We start from the raw sequence: 18,673 nt of genomic DNA, 5'->3' as shown, positions 1-18,673 counted from the left end.
GTTGGACTGAATTGGGAAAGCCCATCCCTCCCACTACTACCACCAAAAAGAAAGGGAGTGAGAGAGAGAAGGAGGGAAGGAGGGAAGGAGTGAAGGAGTGAAGGAAGGAAGGAAGGAAGGAAGGAAGGAAGGAAGGAAGGAAGTTCTCAGTATCCCACTGAGCAATGAATCTTTCCTTCCTATGAGCAATTTAAGTCTTAAACCCTTTGCGTGAGGATTTAGCAACTCTAAATACAAAGATTATGATTATAGGTAATTTAGGTTAGAAATGTGACTGCTCTTTTGACTATATGTGATCTATAATGCTCACTGGGGCATTATATTGAAGGTAGTAATTTAGAAAGGAAAATAAGAAGAGACTACAACCCAGGAAAAACTTAAAGATTCTGGCACCTATCAATTCTCTTCTATGTTGTAGAGCTAGTATCTGGATAACATTCATTAGTTTTAAGATCCAAATGTAACTCTATATTAAATCATATTTTGTAGTCATGAATATTTGAATTTAAAATGTTATATGCACATGAGTAGATTCAGTCATCTATAAATTCCAGTTCACCAGCCTAAATTTTTTAGAAGTTGTACTGCAAAACATTCATATAGCCTGGCCAAGTTACTGAGTTAATCTAATATACAGTTCTATCTTTTCTTTTCAGTTTAGAGATGAAATAGAGTTTACTTGGCGATTAACTCGTGCTTATGGAGACATGTATGAGCTATCTACTAATGCACAAGAAAAGAAACATTTTGCCAATATTGGTAAGTATTTTGTAAAGATTGATTATCCTCAAATGACAATCATTATCTATAATAACCTATTAATGAATTTTAATTAAATTTAAATTATCTTAGCTAAAACCAATATGTTTTATCTATTTTAATATATCCTAGTACTGAAAAATATACAAAGCCTAAGGACAGAAAGGTTTTTTTAGGACTAAGATATATATATATTCTTTTCTTTAAAAAAAGATTTTATTTATTTATTTGAGAGGAAGAGACAGAGAGAGAATACACAGAGACAGAGGGAGAGGGAGCAGACTCCCCACTAAGCAGGGAGCCCAAGCAGGGCTTGATCCCAGGACGCTGGGACCATGACCTGAGCCAAAGGCAGATGCTTAAACAACTGAGCCACTCAAGCACCCCAGAAGTATATATTCTTTAAAAATGTTTGAGCATATTAGAATAGGCAACTGTAAAACTCAAATTTCAGATATTAAAGTTTATAAAATCACAGAAAGGCAAAACATTTAAGAGGTAATATATGAGGAGCAATAAGAGGCAGAGGATAGCTGTCTTCAGCGGAATTAAAATAACCCTCCTTGGGATGCCTGGGTGGCTCAGTGGTTGAGGGATGCCTGGGTGGCTCAGTGGCTGAACAGCTGCCTTCAGCCCAGGGCATGATCCCGGAGTCCTGGGATTGAGTCCCACATTAGGCTCCCTGCATGGAGCCTGTTTCTCCCTCTGCCTGTGTCTCTGTTTCTCTCTCTCTGTCGCTCATGAATAATAAAATATTTTAAAGAAATAAAAATAACCCTCCTTGATTCCATAAGGTAGAACTTTATTTGCTGCAGAGAAATAACTACTCAGACTTCAGTGCTTTTTTTTTTCTAAATTTATCTTGATAAAACAAAATTAGCCTTGAGTTGATCATCAGTTAAACTAAGGGGTACAGTACATGGTATTTCATTATACTATCCTTTATACTTTTTTGTGTATTTTTGAAATTCTCCATAGTAACAACAAAAGAAAAACACCCAGAACGTCAAATCTCTTATGCATATATGTCTCACCTTGACTCTCACCTAATATCAAAACTCTTTCTTGCAAAAATCCCCTTAGCTGCCGTTTCTCTGAGTTTTAGCAGAGTAATCTGACATCAAAACTTATTTAATTCTTATTTTATTCCAAACTTCCCCTTTTCCAAGCTTACTTTCTCTAAGGTAGCACAAGGAAGAAACAGCAAAACATGATGATACTACAGACTTCATTCCAATCTCATTCCCTGTCATTTTTATTTCCAAGAAGGAAGGTAGTATCTTCAAACTCCTTGTAATTATATTCCTTCTACTTGTAGATTCTCTTTTTTTGCACAAAGAGAAAAAACTGGCTTATGTTCGTATCTACTGAGAAAATCACAGTATCAGTATTAAGTTCTTTTTATTTCCCATAAGCACCTCTCCTACCCCGGGCATCAGGGCTCCTCCTATGTGTGATAGGAGGTAGAAATGATAGCAAAATCACACGTTCTCAGACTCTGGATGAACTGATAGCTCTGTGAGGGGAGCACTATTATAGAAGTAACCATACACTTAAAGAAGCGGATGGAAACCCACCATGAGTAAAAGAGAATGCAGGATGCTAAGAGTAATAACAGAAAGAATGTGATGGCAGGGGCCAGGAGTCTTTCCTGGGGAAGTAAGAGTTTCACATAGGTGATATTACTTGGGATCTCTATTTTTAAATGGAATAGAAGTTTGATTGAGTTAATGTATGAGGTGATAAAAATGAAAAAAGAAATGAGCTGGAAGGAATCAAGGGACAAAATGGAGCATAGATTGGAATATGATATATTTTGAAGAGAGAAACATTTAAAATATCAAGAAAAAAGAGTGAAAGCCTCAAATGCATTTGTTCAGATATTAAAATATATTAAAAATATTTTTTGTACATTTAAGAAATATTTATGTGAAATTAGTGTGTCCAGGAACAATGTTAAAATGAGGAGGTGGAGGGAAAGAGAAGGGAGAGAGGAGGGAGGTGAATATGATTAAGAGGATGCTGTGCTAAGGAACTTACTAGATAGATCTGCATGGAGACAGCCCATCATACTTAAGGGTTCAGGTCATAAGTTCTTGGGAAAGGTGATGACAGAGTGCACTGAGCTGAGACCAGTGTTAGAGGACACTGGAACTCAGCGTGAGGGAGGACAAAGTGCTAAATGTTATTCCTCATAATAGCATATTTAAAATTGTTATACTAAGGGCAGATGTGATCACTGGGGAGTGCAGAATTCTTTCAGAGTCCTCAAGCTGGGTTGTAGCTGCGGTGCAGTACATCTTTTGAAGTACTCTGATCATGATTTGTATTCCAAATAAAATATGAATATTATATCTAAAGGAATATTATTATAATTTCCAGAATTAAATAATCAATACAAGTGCCTCAAATAGATCACAAAGTATAATTTTGTACAGAAAACAGCTTTCCTTTCAGACTTCAGCTGCAAAAATGAGACTACCAAACCAGTCTATATACTACCCAGCTTCCTTTTATATTCTCAGGGTAGTGGACTCTCCTCTATGTTAGGCTTGTGGTAGTGCACTAAAAGCTATTTTTGTTCCTTTGGCAAAGCAGCTAAAATGTTGGTTATGTTTTTAATATTTAAATGTACATTTTAAACTATGTTTTTCAGTCATTTACTTAAAAGATACCCTTTTAATATATGTCTACAATGTAATATCAGTATTAAAACACTTCACTTTTTAATTTTTTCCAGTTTAGATAGATTTCTACACAGAATGGTTCTCTTAATGGATAGAGCTATAAAATACAGAGTGTACCACCTTAACAAATTAACAAATAATATGGTTTAGAATAAAAGATCTTTATTTATAAAGATTGTCTCAACCACTTATTTAGAAGAACATTTTTGCAGATCACTGGATGTTCTCTTCAAGGCAACAACAGAAAAATGGAACAAGGTAAAAGGAGATAGCATAAAACAAAACAGCCCCTTTTTGAGAAGGATTTTCAGAATGTTCAGTTTTGTTGCAAGAATTTTGACTTTTCAGGAAAATAGACAAACCTCTATCCAAAGTAATTATGACATTATGAAAGTTATCCTAAAACTAAGTGAAATGATTTGGGAAGATTATTTATGTACAGAGCCTGTTCATTATTAATAGTGCATGATTAGGTAAGCACTTCTCTGGGAAGCCTTCCCTTTAGATTGAGTTAGTCACTCTCTTCTCTGCCATGCTTTCTCTTTTTTCATCTTGCTTTTAATTTTTGCATGTGTTTTATTTGCTTATATACCTACTTTCTACTAAAACGTGAACGTTGGAAGTCAAAAACTGTGTCTTAATTTGACTTTTTATTCCCAGAGGTTATATGGCACGTACAAAGCACGCAGTAGATGTTGGTTGGGTTAATTACAAAACAATCTCTTAAATTAATACTTTTAAATAATGACTGAATGACTTTTCTTGCACTTGGTTACATCACTTAGTCCAGTGAGCTTAAAACTTGAGCATACAGCAGAATCTCTAGAGGCTAGTTAAAACAGATTGCCGAGACCAAACCTTGTTATGGAATGAGTCTCCCTTGGAGCCCAAAATTTGCTTTTCTAACAAGTTCCCAGATGATGCTTCTGGTCTTGGGACCATATTTTGGGAGCCACTGACTTAATTCAATAATCCACCTCCTCCCCCACCAACTCACATGAAAGTACTAAACATAAGTACATTTGTCTTTTCAGGAAAGACATTAGGAGAAAGAGCTATTACTAGAGCACCCACGAATGGACATTGTCACTTGTGGTAAGTACAAAGAACTTATCCAGTCTTTTAAATTCTCATAGGCCTCAACCTAAGTTACAATTGATTTTTAAGATATTATTGACCCATTTAACCTGTCACGTTCACTGAAAAGTATATTTAATAGATAGCACAGTAACTATTCTTATTCTCATGTGTTTTGCAGTATGCATATTCTAAATATATCCAAAGTAAACTTTCATTGAAGATTTCATAAGTGAATCTAGCAAGCGCAGTGCCTTTGAACATGTTAAATTCTAATTAAATATAATTTAACTTCTTGTTTGAAAACATACTGAAGTGATGTCCTGTTTCTAAATGAAATATAGGAAGAATGCTTCAAAGAATAAAAGCACGTCACTCATTTCTTATACCTTAATGAGTCCATGTGTACAAATTCTATAGGTCAAAGAGAAGCCATTTTTAATATAAGAAATATAATAGAATATAAGAAAGCTCAAACAAAGGGAATTCATTTGGTAGGTGAAGATCCTTGGGGAAACAAATTTATTCTTGAATATGTTTTGTTTTGGATCCTTTTTATGTTTAGAATTATAAAACACAAATAAAAAGAAATATATCATTTTAAATTAACATCCTGTGGCTGCGTTTTTACAACATCTTTTAGTTCCTTACAGCAATACAGGTACGTTAGGTGCTAGGAAGATAATGATAAGTTAATTTATGACCCTTCTCTCAGACCTAGGTTTCTGGAAATCCACCCCTTCTCAGGATTCTTGTTATTCTTCTGAAGCACTTTTAGGCACAGTCTCTCTCAGAATGGCTCCCATTCTGCTGGTCCACATTTGCCCCACAGGAAATTCATTTTCATTCCACCAGCTGACTCTGAAATGCAAACCAATTTTCCCAAAGCAGACCAGTTTCTTTACTGTACCACCAGCAGGGGGAGCTCCACTCACACTCTTATCTGAAAGCTTTTCTGCTTACGAGTCAAGTAACCTATTTTCTGTCCCCTAAGGGACACAAGCCAAAATAAAAACAGATCTTTTGATCTGCCCTCGTTTTGGCTTAAGATGAGGCGCAAGCCTTCCTTCTGCCCCCTCCCCTGAGAAGGTGGGAGGTGGAACCCACAGTCCCCTAACAATTTTATCTACAGGAATCCTTCTTTACCTTCTTCTTCTGTAGCCTGGAGAAGGGTAAAGGGCTAATAGCCTGGCAAGACCTGTGGATCATTTCCTTAGCATATCATACAAGAGCATGCAAGAGCATCTTGCTTTAGGAATTGGAGCACCTAATAGAGTATTCTTCTATGCCCTTGGTGCTTCTACCACAACTTTAGGAGAAAGGTAGTTTTGTAGTTAACATCCTAGTACATATCTTTAAGATCATTTTCCCAGTATGTAACAGTCTTGGCTGTTATTTCTACAGCCAAATATACCTTCTCATCTACTTTGCACATTAGTATTAATAAATTAATATATGTATGCATTCAGGTACTTCTGTTGTACTACTTTTAGTTGTAACTGCGATGAATTTGTACTGATCAAACCACACACTCCTCATCTCCTTTGATATTGGAGGTGTTTGGGAGCTGGTTGGTCAGATTTACATGCAGAATAAATTCCCAAGCCCTACTTTTAACTCTGAGCTGCTCCTCCTCACCCTCCCGCTGCATTGCTCTTCCTCTGTCGCTCTCTTCCTTCTCCCATACATACATCTGCATCCATGAAGAATCACATTTAAAACGTACAATTGATTTTAATCCTCAATCTGGGGGCATTTGTCTGTGTAAACTTCAAATTTTCATAGAGGAACAATGTTAAGTCTTCTTTGGAGGCTTCACAAGTACCTTAAAATCCATTTTTTAAGAAGAAAGTATATGTAACTCTGCCCTAGTAGGTAACCCAGTTGGCCTGCACTAATCTGGCTACTTTTCTTTTATCTTCTTTCACTTTTTGTTTTGAATGGATTTGCCTTGTTTATAACTATGTTATTTAACTCCAAGTTTAAATCTTATGGACACCCACACACCCCCACACACACCCATACATACCCACACACACACAGAGTAATGATTAGTTGTGTTACACATGATTTCTTATTCAGTATCAGTTTTTAATTTAAAGAATATTAAAATTAATCAGTTGATAAAATTTAATAAATCCAAATGGCAATATTATCTTTGTTCTTAGAATGTATTATATGTAATAAATACAAGAGTTCTCATTCATTTAAATAGTAGAAGTTTCGCATAATGAAAAAAGAGAAATTAAAACTGACTAGAGGAGCCATGGTTAAAATTTAGGTTAACTGATTCCATAATTAATTGTAAGAAAATATCATCAAAAAGTCTTTTTCAGTATTTAAGACATTTTCTCATTCATTCAGCATAAATGACAATCTATGGCTCTGGGCCAACTGCCTATTTTCATAAATAGTTTTATTTATTATTGGTGCACAGCCACTCCCCTGGATTTGTGCCTAGCAATGATGTTGAATAGTTGCAACCTTGACTATCTGACCTCAAAGCTGAAAATGTTTGCTACAAATTCTGTTGTTTTTGTTATACTCAGCCTCAAATACTTCCAGAATCAAAAGAGTAAAGTCACTGTGGATTTGCAGTTTGTTAGCTGAATAGGCCTGACCTTAATTACAAATAATGTCTTACATATTTGTTGAGCTCTACTGTTCACAAATTATATCCATATGCCTTGCAGCACATGATTCACAGAACAACCTGTTTCCATTTTATAGATAAGGATGAGCAAGGTAGTATGCCTAGGGTGTGTGTGGTGAGGGTGGGGGAGTCATGCTGAATAGTAAGCAAGAGTCACACAATAAATAGAAAAACAAAAACCAGGTTTTTTATTCTTAGATACTCAGTAATTCTTCTATTACATTATTTTTCTACTGCTTTCTCATAGTATAAATAATAAACTAATGGAGTTATTTTGGTAGTTGTGGAAACAGGAGTGTTGGTCATTTATTAAAGATATATTCAATATCAATGCAAAGAAAACACAGAATTTTTGTCAAAGCATGTATGATGAGAATGACCTCTAGATGGAGTTAATAGACCATATTGTGAAATAACATACTTTAGCGTTCCCATCCACTTGAGATGGTTTATGAAATAAAATTTTAAATTACGTTTTAAAAGATGAACAGCATAAAAGAACACACACACATGCACACACACACACAGAGAGACATAAGTGGAACTAATTGCCAGAAAAGAAGCGATGATCCTTTGAGAAAAACTGATTAGGTGAACTTTGAACTAGGGTATGTAGGAAGATAAATAATATTTTAAACTTTATTATTATTATTTTTTTATATTTTAAACTTTAAAGAAACAGACTTCAAGTGGTGCCTGGGTGGCTCAGTTAAACATCCAACTCTTGATCTTAGCTCAAAAAACATAAAAAAACAAAAACAGACTTCAAAAAAATTATGAAAAGCATAAAACTGTATGACATTATTTACAAGGAAAATGTACATATTTCATATAATGGAATTCATAAGTCATAGGGTTTTTTTTTCCTTTTTTTTTCCTCACTCAGAATAGCTTGAAGAGAGTGTGCTGAGAGAGCACTGTATATACCTAGTGGTGTGCACTAAGTCGTTCTGGTGCTAATGTTTGGGAAATAGATGATTGATCCCACCATTCTAGATTGGCAAACATAGATTCCTTTCTTTTGATTCCAGCACAAATATTTGGGTTGCTCCATAAGTCTCTGGAGGAGGAAGTTCAAAAAGATCCAACAAATTTTTCTAAAAATGTGGCGTGATTTGTTTTTTATTTCTTTGTCAGCATATAGAATAGGGCAAGTGAGCTAGTATATCTGGATTTAAACAAGGCATTAAGGTAAGTTTATGTCTAACATTCCTGTGGACAAGATGTAGAAATGTGGGCAAGTCTCTGGGTTACCCGTATAGAGAGGAGGGTTCAAGCCTCAGCTATTCAACAGAGTAACTGTTGGCAACATCTTTGTCAATCTGGAGGTGATTCTAGGGCTCCAGGTCTTCATTATAAACACTGATATGTTGTGTAAAATTGTCAGTTGGTAAAGATATAACACATATGTTTATGAAAGTTGCAAGTAACATAAAATTAGGAGGAACAGAGTGTATGACCTGGTGCCTGACCAGATTCCCCCCAGTGCTGCTGCTAACCCCGTACTACCCAGGCCTCTGCCTTCCCACTCCCAGACCAGCCATTCCCTAGCCCTGGAAATACACCACATGTGAGAAGTCCCAGCCTGCTGGTAGGGGACAGGAGGGAGTGAGGAGATGGGAGCCTTACAAGAACTGAGGCACCTGTAGGTCCTGCTCATCCCCCAGGTTCCCAGGGCAGAACTGGAACTAGGGCCCAGGTACAGCCACCGAGGCTGGGCCTGGGTCTCTCAGCCATTTGGCTTTGTTTCCCTGCCCCTCTGTTTACTTGTAAGTCTGTCAGTCTATTCCTGGGAAGCTCATTACTATGGGCCCTGGTATCTTCCCGGTCTGTCCCATACCGTTAACCATAAACTGATCTCTTACTAAAAAAAAAAAAAAAAATGACAATAGTAATTCCAAAGATCTTCACATGTGTGATTTAATAGGGATAAATGTGGAAGGAGGGATAGAGAGAAAAGCATCAAAATTTAAGTTAGGGAAAAATAGATGAAAATTTGAATAAAGCATGGAGTTTAGTTAATAATATATTAATATTGGTACATTGTAAAAATTAGGTATCAGTATTGTTTGATAGTATCAGTACACTTGTGATAAATGTACTCTAGTAATGTAAGGTGAAAACAGTAGAGAAAACTGAATATGCGTATGTAGGAACCATCTGTGCCATCTTTGCAACTATTCTATAAATCTCAAGCTATTTTAAAATAAAAGCTTATTAAAAAAAAAAAGATGACCTAAGGCTTTAAGTCTGAATAAGTCAGAAAATGATAATGCCCATAACAGAAATGGGGGAATGTGGGGATGTAGTTGTATGGAATTTTGTTCTATTTTCTGGAACTCCCTAGGAGGAATGATGGAACAAAATGACAGCATGTCAAGAGAACATGGTGACCATAGCATTTCTACAAGGGAATTCACAAGTGTTTTTCCAGTAATCCTTTCCTACATGCTCAATCTCTGATGGGTGTAGAGATGTGTGTGTAAAGTAGTCTGATCATAGAATTTGTGATATCTCCTACTCTAGTTATGTTCTCAGACCACTTTTGATAGGTTGATTTGGTCTTCACTCTTGTTTCTACTGTAGCAGATTTGGTTGATTATATAGAAACTGAAAATTCAGAGGTCACACAAGTCAGCACTGAAAACTGACTGTTTTATTGGTTGTCCTAAGTTGTGTGAATTATGTGATCTTTTGTGTTCAGGAATGGTCTTACTGTTCTAAATAAAATCGTTCACTTCATTTTTGTACTTGAAAGTTATGCTTATCCACAGAAATGATGAGATAAATACCCAAAATTACATCTTCCATTTCAGCTATGACAATGAAAGTAATAATTAATACTTACTCTTAAAATATTTAGGTAAATGAATATTTTGCCTCAGACAGAAACACTCTGAAATACTCTGGAGACTTGGCACAGACAGAAACATTCTGGATATAAAAATAACATATCCCCCGATTTTGGAGTGAGCAAATTGCTGAACAAATATTGCACAGAATGTATGTCAAAGAATTATTAATGTAACTTTTAGTATTCTCAGTGGGAAAAAAAAAAAGTAAACAGTTCATGGGATGCCCTGTTCTAGTATGCAGTGCTAACAAGGCAGGATTAAAGGAATTGAAGGGAATTTTTCAGAAAAGTGTGTTCTGAAGTCACCTTTGACTTTGTTTTAGTCATGATATTTATTTTTGTTTTCAGATGACGTTAAGGGAGGCTGTGAAATTTTTATTTTTATTAAGGAGGAATAGGGATATGATGATGCAATATATTTTTCAATTTATTACTTGTGTGACTAGGCTTTTTCAGAGAGCCTCTTTGTGACGTTGATGTCAATATTGGTGTTAGCAGCAGCTCATATTTCTTGGAATTCACTCTGTGCCAGGTAGTACTCTAAGCAATTTTGTGTGTTTGAAGTGTTTTGCCCTTACAGCATACATGTGAGATGGATGGTGTCAGTATCCCCAGTTACAGATGAGGAAACTGGCCTCATGTAGTGTCAGGTATTTTTTATTTTTAGGGCCCTTGCCTCTATATGAATACTTCTGTCAAGTGTTAATGAATGATTTAGAGATATTTTTTTTAATGTTACATTTGGTGGTATTTGATTAGAAGTTCATAGACTATCCACTGTCTTTATCCTTTTCAGGTATGCAGTTTTGTGTGGCTATGTATCTGAGTTTGAGGGCTTACAAAACAAAATCAACTATGGACATCGCTTCAAGGTATTCCTTAAAATTAAAAATATTTTAATATAGCTGTATGTTCCCCTTAAAGATATAAATCAAGTTATTCAACAATTTAATCTCAAGGAATTTATCTTTTTTATTTAAATGAAGTGACAGTCTTTACATAGTACTGTGCAAAAAGAATAAAACTATTTGGGAGATTGAAGATAATTATTCTGGATCTTGAAAGAAGTCACATAGTAGATGAGTATTACTTTTTCAAAGATGGGGGATTAGTCTTTTGGTCATTAGCTCACCAACATCATAAACATGACTAGGACTAATTAGTTAACATTTCTTGCATATTGATTTGGTGGAAGGAATAGAATCCAATCTAAGGCTTAAACTTAACATGATAAGTGAATAAAATAAGTAATGTATGTGTACATCATTTATAATGTGCCTTTAGCTTTGATAACTCAATATAAATGGTCAGAATCTGTTTTCCAGCTCTCTAAAACCATTTAATAATGTCAGGGGAGTAGATTCCTCCACCACCTAGTTCTGCTATTCTTTCCTCCATTATATCCTAATCATTTGATATTTGCAAGCATGCTTCCATTACTAATAAGTATTAGCTAGGCAAGGCATGGGCAGACAAAAATGTCAGCCAGATATTTTCTATTTTCATAGACACATTTGGCTTTAAATTATCCATAGCTTAATTAAATCATAGTCAAAGTCTGGTTCTATTTGTGAGCAATCATTTTTGATAATTGAATTACTGGTAAGACTTACTTGTATTAATGATAGGGATTGAGGAGGAGGACCAAACAACACGTAAAGCCCCTTGAACTTACTAGGCACACTTCCATTCAACACTGCTTGAAATCTGAGAGATGATATTTATTTTGAATTTTCTTTCAGGAACATCTAGATAAAGCAATCCAATTTTTACCTGAAGAACCCTTTTTGTATTACCTCAAAGGAAGATACTGTTATACTGTGAGTTGAGTATTTTTATCTATAAGTCTTATTTAAATACACTATGATTATGTGATATATTTTCAGTGCCTTATTCTTTAAGTGTTTTACTTAGTGCCTACTATAAGGAAAATGGTAAAATCCATACATATTTTATGAGTTTATGATTGATTTCTTTCTGTACTGTGTTACTGTGTTTTCTGTATTGTGTTACATACAGTATATAATTTTTTCCCTTTACCATCTCTCTATTTCCCCTTGCAGCAATCACTTGTCTCCTTCGTGCTCTCAGGTGGTGACCAATCATCTACTTGCATGTGTCCTATATTGGCACATTACTGTTTGTTTTGTGAGAGGACTTTTTCATTTATCAGAGTATACTGAGCATAAATTACATGCCCACTGTTCTTGTCTTCAAAGAACTGAATTTAGAAAGGCACACGAAACCTATAGAAATAAATCAAGGCAGCTGGCAAGTGTAAAATCTGGTGTCTTAAATGATGTTAGTTTATAGAAAATTAACAGAATGTGAAAATCTATCTTAAGAGATGCATGAAAAAATTATGCTGAAGAGAAATGCTATTTCTGAATGCGAAAATTAGCATAAGCAAAAGAGGAAGTTTTTAATTGAGGTTTGAGGATTAGGAATGGAGAAGGAAGCTTTTTTACTAAACACCTGCTATGTAACAAATGTGCAGTTTATACTTTTTATTTCTTATGTCCTTTAACCCTTGAAACAGCTCTGTAAGCAATTTTTATTATGCCAGTTTTAAATATTAAGAATATGAATCTTCATTAAGGTAGGAAAATCCTCAGGCTTAAAAACCATTGACCCAACATCACATGAGTCTGGGGCTTGGATGTACATTATATTTGTTTAGATTTCTTTCTTAAAAAATGAAATCTGGAAAGACCACAACTACATGGAGGTTAAATAACATGCTACTAAACAATGAATGGATCAACCAAGAAATCAAAGAAGAAATAAAAAAAATACACAGGAACAAGTGAAAATGAAAACACAATGATCCAAAATCTTTGAGATGCAGCAAAAGTGATTCTAAGAGGGAAGTATATAGCGACTGAGGCCTACCTCAAGGAGCAAGAAAAATCTCAAACAACTTAATATTACACCTAAAGAACTAGAAAAAGAAGAACAAACAAAACCCACATCCAGGAGAAGGAAAGAAATAATAGAGATTAGAGCAGAAATAAATGATATAAAAACTAAACTAAAAAAAAAGAAAAAAATAGAACAGATCAGTGAAACCAGAAATGGTTCTTTGAACAGATCAATAAAATTGATAAACCTCAAACTCATCAAAAAAAAAAAAAAAGAGGACTCAAATAAACAAAATCAGAAACAAAAGAGGAGAAATAACAACTGACACCACAGAAATACAAAGGATTATAAGAGAATATTATAAAAAAGTATATGCCAACAAACTGGACAATTTAGAAGAGATGGATAAATGCCTAGAAACATATAAACTACCCAAACTGAAAAAAGAAAAAATAGAAAATTTGGACAGACCAATTACCAGCAATGAAATTGAATCAGTAATCCAGAAACTTCTAACAAAAAAAAGTTTAGATGTATTCACAGGTGAATTCCATCATATATTTTTAAAAAGATTTTATTTATTTATTCATGAGATACACAGAGAAAGGGAGAGAGAGGCAGAGACACAGGCAGAGGGAGAAGCAGGCTCCGTGGAGGGAGCCCAACGCGGAACTCGATCCTGGGACTCCAGGACCACGCCCTGGGCCGAAGGCAGGCGCCAAACTGCTGAGCCACCCAGGGATCCCCTCCACCATATATTTAAAGAAGAGTTAATACCTATTCTTCTCAAACTTTTCTAAAAAGTAAAATAGGAAGGAAAACTTCCAAATTCATTCTAATAGGTCAGCATTATCCTGATTCCAAAACCAGTTATAGACAAGACAATAAAAAAGAGCTACAGACTAGTATCTCTGATGAACATAGATGCAAAAATCCTTGACAAAATATTAGCAAAACAAATCCAACAATACATTCAAAAAATCTTTGACCATGATCAATGGGATTTATTCCTGGAATGCAAGGTTGGTTCAGTATTTGCAAATCAATCAGCGTGGTACATCCTGTTATTAAGAGAAAAGATAAAAACCATATTATCAACTCAATAGATCCAGTAAAAGCATTTGAAAGAGTACATATACATTCTTTTTTTATATATAAAAGTATGAACACTTCACGAATTTGCATGTCATCCTTGCGCAGGGGGCTTGCTTACCTTCTCTGTATCATTCCAGTTTTAGTATATGTGCTGCCGAAGCAGGCACCATATCCATTCTTGATAAAACCCTCAACAAAGTTAGTTTAGAGAGAACATACATCAACATAACAAAGGCCTTATATGAAAAATCCACAGCTAATGTTATACTCAGTGGTGAAAAACTGAGAGATTTTTCCCCTAAGATCAAGAACAGGACAAGGATGTCCACTGTCATTACTTTTATTCAACTGGAAGTCCTAGCCACAGCAGTCAGACGAGAGAAGGAAATAAAAGGCTTCCAAATTGGTAAGGAAGAAGCAAAACTTTCACTATTCACAGATGAGATGATGTTATATACAGAAAACTCTAAGGACTCTGCCAAAAAATTACTAGAACTGATGAATGAATTCAGTAAGGTCACAGGATACAAAATCCTGTTGCATTTCTAAAATCCATTGTATCTCTAAAAAGAAGAGAGAGAAAGTAAGAAAACAATCCCATTTATAATTACAAAAATAATAAAATATCTAGGAATAAACTTAACCAAAGTGGTAAAAGACCTGTACTCTGAAAACTATAAAAAGTTGATGAAAGAAATTAAAGATGACCCAAAGAAATGAGAAGACATTCCATGCTTATGGATTGAAAGAACAAATATTGTCAAACTGTCTATACTACTTAAAGCATTCTATAGACTTAATTCAATTTCTATCAAAATACCAATAGCATTTTTCACAGAACTAGAATAAACAATCATAAAATTTGTATAGAACCACCTGAGTAGCCAAAGCATTCTTGAAAAATAAAAACAAAACTGGCAGTATCACAATTCCAGGTTTCAAGTTATATTACAAAGCTGTAGTGATCAAAACAGTATGATACTGGCACAAAAATAGACACAGATCAATAGAATAGAAATCCCAGAAGTAAACCCACAATTGCATAGTTAATTAATCTTTGACAAAGGAGAGAAGAATTTGCAATGGGAAAAAGTCTCTTCAACAAACAGTGTTGGGAAAACTGGACAGTTAAGTGCAGAAGAATGAAACTGGACCACATTCTTACATCATACACCAAAAAACAAAACAAAACAAAACCCTCAAAATGGACTAAAGACCTAAATGTGAGGCCTGAAACCATAAAAATTCCAGAAGGGAGTACAGACAGTAATTTCTCTGACATTGGCCATAACAACATCTTTCTAGATATATCTCCTGAGGCAAAGGAAACAGAAGCAAAAATAAACTATTGTATATACATTAAAATAAAAAGTGCACAGCAATGGAAACAGCCAACAAAACTAAAAAACAATCTCCTGAATGGGGAAGATATTTGCAAATGACATATCAGTAGTGCCCAAAAAACATAAAGAACTGATACAACTCAACACTCAAAAACAAATAATCCAGTTTAAAAATGGACAGAATGCATAAAGAGAAAATCTTCTTCCAAAGAAGAAGTACACAGGACCAACAGATACATTTGAAAAGATGCTCAGCATCACCAGGGAAACACAAATCAAAACCACATTGAAATATCACTTCTGATATTCTATCAGAATGGCTAACATCAAAAACACAAAAAATAACAAGTGTTGGTGAGGATGTAGAAAAATAGGTACCCTCATACACTATTGGTTGGAATGCAAATTAGTGCAGACACTGTGGAAGATAATGTGGAGGTTCCTCAAAAAATTAAAAAATAGAATCACCCTATGATCCAGTAATCACACTGCTGAGTACCCAAGGAATACAGAAACTTTAATTCAAAGGGATACATGTGCCCCATTGTTTATTTTAGCATTATTTTCAATAGCCAAATTATGAAAGCAACCAAAGTGTCCATCAATAAATGAATAGATAAAGAAGAAGTGGTATATTATACCATACAATGGAATATTATTCAGCCATAAAAAATGAAATCGTGCCATTTGCAGCAACATGAATGGATCTAGACTATAGTGCTAGGTGAAATAAGTCAGTCAGAGAAAGGCAGATACCATATGATTTCACTCATATGTGGAATTTAGAAAACAAAATAAATGAACAAGAGAACTAAAAAAGAGACAACCCAAAAAACAGAATCTTATCTATAGAGAACAAACAGATGGTTATCAGAGGTGAGGTGGGTGGGGGATTAAGGGGATAGATGAAGGGGATTATGAGTCCACTTATCTTGTAGAGCACTGAGTAATATATGGAATTGTTGAAGCACTATATTGTATCCCTGAAACAAATATAACTCTGTATGTTAATTATACTGGAATTAAAATGGGGGAGGGGAAGGAAGCAAAAAATAAATGATAATATGAAATTTAATTTTGGTGGTTATTGGTTAAAAAAATTTTCTTCTGGATTGTAAATATGTATACTGGGCCCTCACTCTATACTCCTTCTGGGTTGAGGATCCTTGTTCTATGTACATTTCTGAGATGCTGTGTTCTGGGTCAGGTTGATAACACAGAGTAATCAGGAAGGAACAAAGATGGGGTCTAGTAGCTCCTACATTTTGTGCAAAGAAATACTGGGTGGTTATCCCAGAATCTTGAATCACTTGAATAAACAGGATCAGCTTTATTTCCCATCCCTTTCTCTGATTGAACACAAATCTTATCATGAGTGTTTCAAATTGGTTTGGTAACCAGTGCTTTTAGAGCTCATATTTTGTTAGAACTATAAAAAAAAAAAAGGTAGAATATTAATGCCATAAAGGTGATCTCTATCATATATGTTATTTAAGGATATTTATATATATACATATACGTACATACATCAAACATCTAACTGAGGAGAGATTATTTATTCAAAATGTACACAAATTCCTAAGAATGATGTTGCCTCTGTGTTTGCAGGTCTCCAAACTGAGCTGGATTGAGAAAAAAATGGCTGCTACTCTGTTTGGAAAAATACCATCCTCAACAGTGGAAGAAGCTTTGCAAAATTTCCTTAAGGTATACTTTGTCTATCCATTATTTTAGTATCAAACAGGCTGCTGCCTGTACCAGTCCCTCCTACCCCTCTCCGTGAATAGCTCTCTAATGGGAGCTGTGGTTGAACCCTAGTCTTAGCATATCCAAACTGCTTCCCAGAGCAGCTAGCTATGCCCTGGGTCCTAGCTGCATGGCCCTTACTACCAAATCCAAGAGCAGCTCTCCAGGTCATGTGAGTATACGCAAAAGCATTTGTGATTATTAGACTTGTTCCCAAATACTACTAATTAGCCTACTAGAGAGCCAGTTTAATCTTGAAGAACTAGGGACACCTGGGTGGCTCAGCAGTTGAGCGTCTGCCTTCCGCTCACCAAGGTGTAATCCCGGAGTTCCGGGATCCAGTCCCACACTGGGCTCCCTGCAGGGAGCCTGCTCTCCCTCTGCCTATGTCTCTGCCTTCTCATGAATAAATAAGTAAAATCTTTTTAAAAAAATCTTGAAGAACTAAAAGGTGCCAGAAGGAAGAGTTATTATTTTAAAAGCCATCACATAAGTTGCAGATAGTCTTATGGAATATTCTTGGAGAATCAGACAAAACCAGTATTTTCATTCCTATCTTAAAATGTATAATTGCTATGCTAATAAAACTCTGAAGAGTTACATGTGTGTGTGCACATAATCAGCTTCCTCATGGGCTAATCCCTGTGTCTTTCTCAGGAAGCAATTATAGAATCTTATAGACCCTAAGATGTTTTTTTCTTTCCTGATCTACCTATTTCAGATTTGTAACAACAGACAGACAAAATCAGGCTCTAGACTGTGTTATCCAACATACTGTACATGCTCATATTTTTCTGTTGTATGTTAGGGATTGATCTTATAGAACTGAAAGGGAATTTAAAGAATATGTATTCTCAGATCGCAAATAGGTTTCATTTATACTTTCCATTACTGAGTGAATGGTTCGTGCCTACCTCCAGTGCTCTGTGGTAAAAATAAGTGTTCTGAGATCAAGTACGAGCCCAATGGAAAAGAATGCAGGGTATAAAAGCACAAGGGGTAGACATGTCTTAGTTTTTATTTAACGTGATCTTTTTTGTTTTATAAAAGGAAATCAGTACCTCAGGAACTTAATTTTTTTAGTGTTACACAGTGGCAGACCAAAGATATGAATGTAGTCTAAGATTATATCATTCCAATTTCTTCACCTTTTTTCCTACCCCTGAGAATTTGTTCTTTTATTTTACATTTTATAAGAATTTAAGATCATGGTATATTTAAGATAAATAGTTCAATAGAAGACGCTAAGCTAATTAGGAAAAATATCATTTGGACTTGAAACTCATTTATTCATATTATAAAGTTATAAGCAGGGGCTCAGGTTTTTAGGACATTGCACAGAAATTCTTAAGTTGCTAGTGTACCTGAAATACTACCCAGATAAATAAAAAATGATCAAAGGCCCAATAATGTAGAGGTAAGGATTACAACCTCTAGAACCAGACCACCTGGTTAAATCTCAGTTCTGCCCCTTTCCAGTTCATTGAACAAGTTTCTTAGCCCCCTCTCAATTTAATCAATAATATGGAGATAACAGTACCTGAGTCATATAGTGTGTTGTGAAGATTAAATAAGTAAACGCAAGGAAATTGCTTAG

At 35.1% G+C, this 18,673-nt stretch overlaps 1 protein-coding gene and 1 non-coding gene across 6 annotated transcripts in view; one reads left to right on the top strand and one right to left on the bottom strand.

The window, feature by feature from the left end:
* RMDN2 (regulator of microtubule dynamics 2) overlaps nucleotides 1-18,673 on the top strand; it is a 67,147-nt gene that overhangs the window by 36,250 nt on the left and 12,224 nt on the right. For all 5 annotated transcript variants that reach the window (XM_072770496.1, XM_072770497.1, XM_072770498.1 and 2 more), the window contains exons 4-8: nucleotides 657-759; nucleotides 4,481-4,541; nucleotides 10,827-10,902; nucleotides 11,773-11,850; nucleotides 16,939-17,037. In XM_072770496.1, coding sequence (XP_072626597.1) covers nucleotides 657-759; nucleotides 4,481-4,541; nucleotides 10,827-10,902; nucleotides 11,773-11,850; nucleotides 16,939-17,037 — 417 coding nt within the window. The remainder of the gene's footprint in view (nucleotides 1-656; nucleotides 760-4,480; nucleotides 4,542-10,826; nucleotides 10,903-11,772; nucleotides 11,851-16,938; nucleotides 17,038-18,673) is intronic.
* LOC140602056 (U6 spliceosomal RNA) lies at nucleotides 14,048-14,154 on the bottom strand. Its single transcript, XR_012005095.1, has one exon. It is a non-coding gene; the product is annotated as a U6 spliceosomal RNA (small nuclear RNA).

Source organism: Canis lupus, chromosome 12, assembly GCF_048164855.1.
Source record: "Canis lupus baileyi chromosome 12, mCanLup2.hap1, whole genome shotgun sequence".
NCBI lineage: Eukaryota > Metazoa > Chordata > Mammalia > Carnivora > Canidae > Canis > Canis lupus.
The sequence above is the reverse complement of the archived record's forward strand: the minus strand, read 5'-3'. Positions and strand labels throughout refer to the sequence as shown.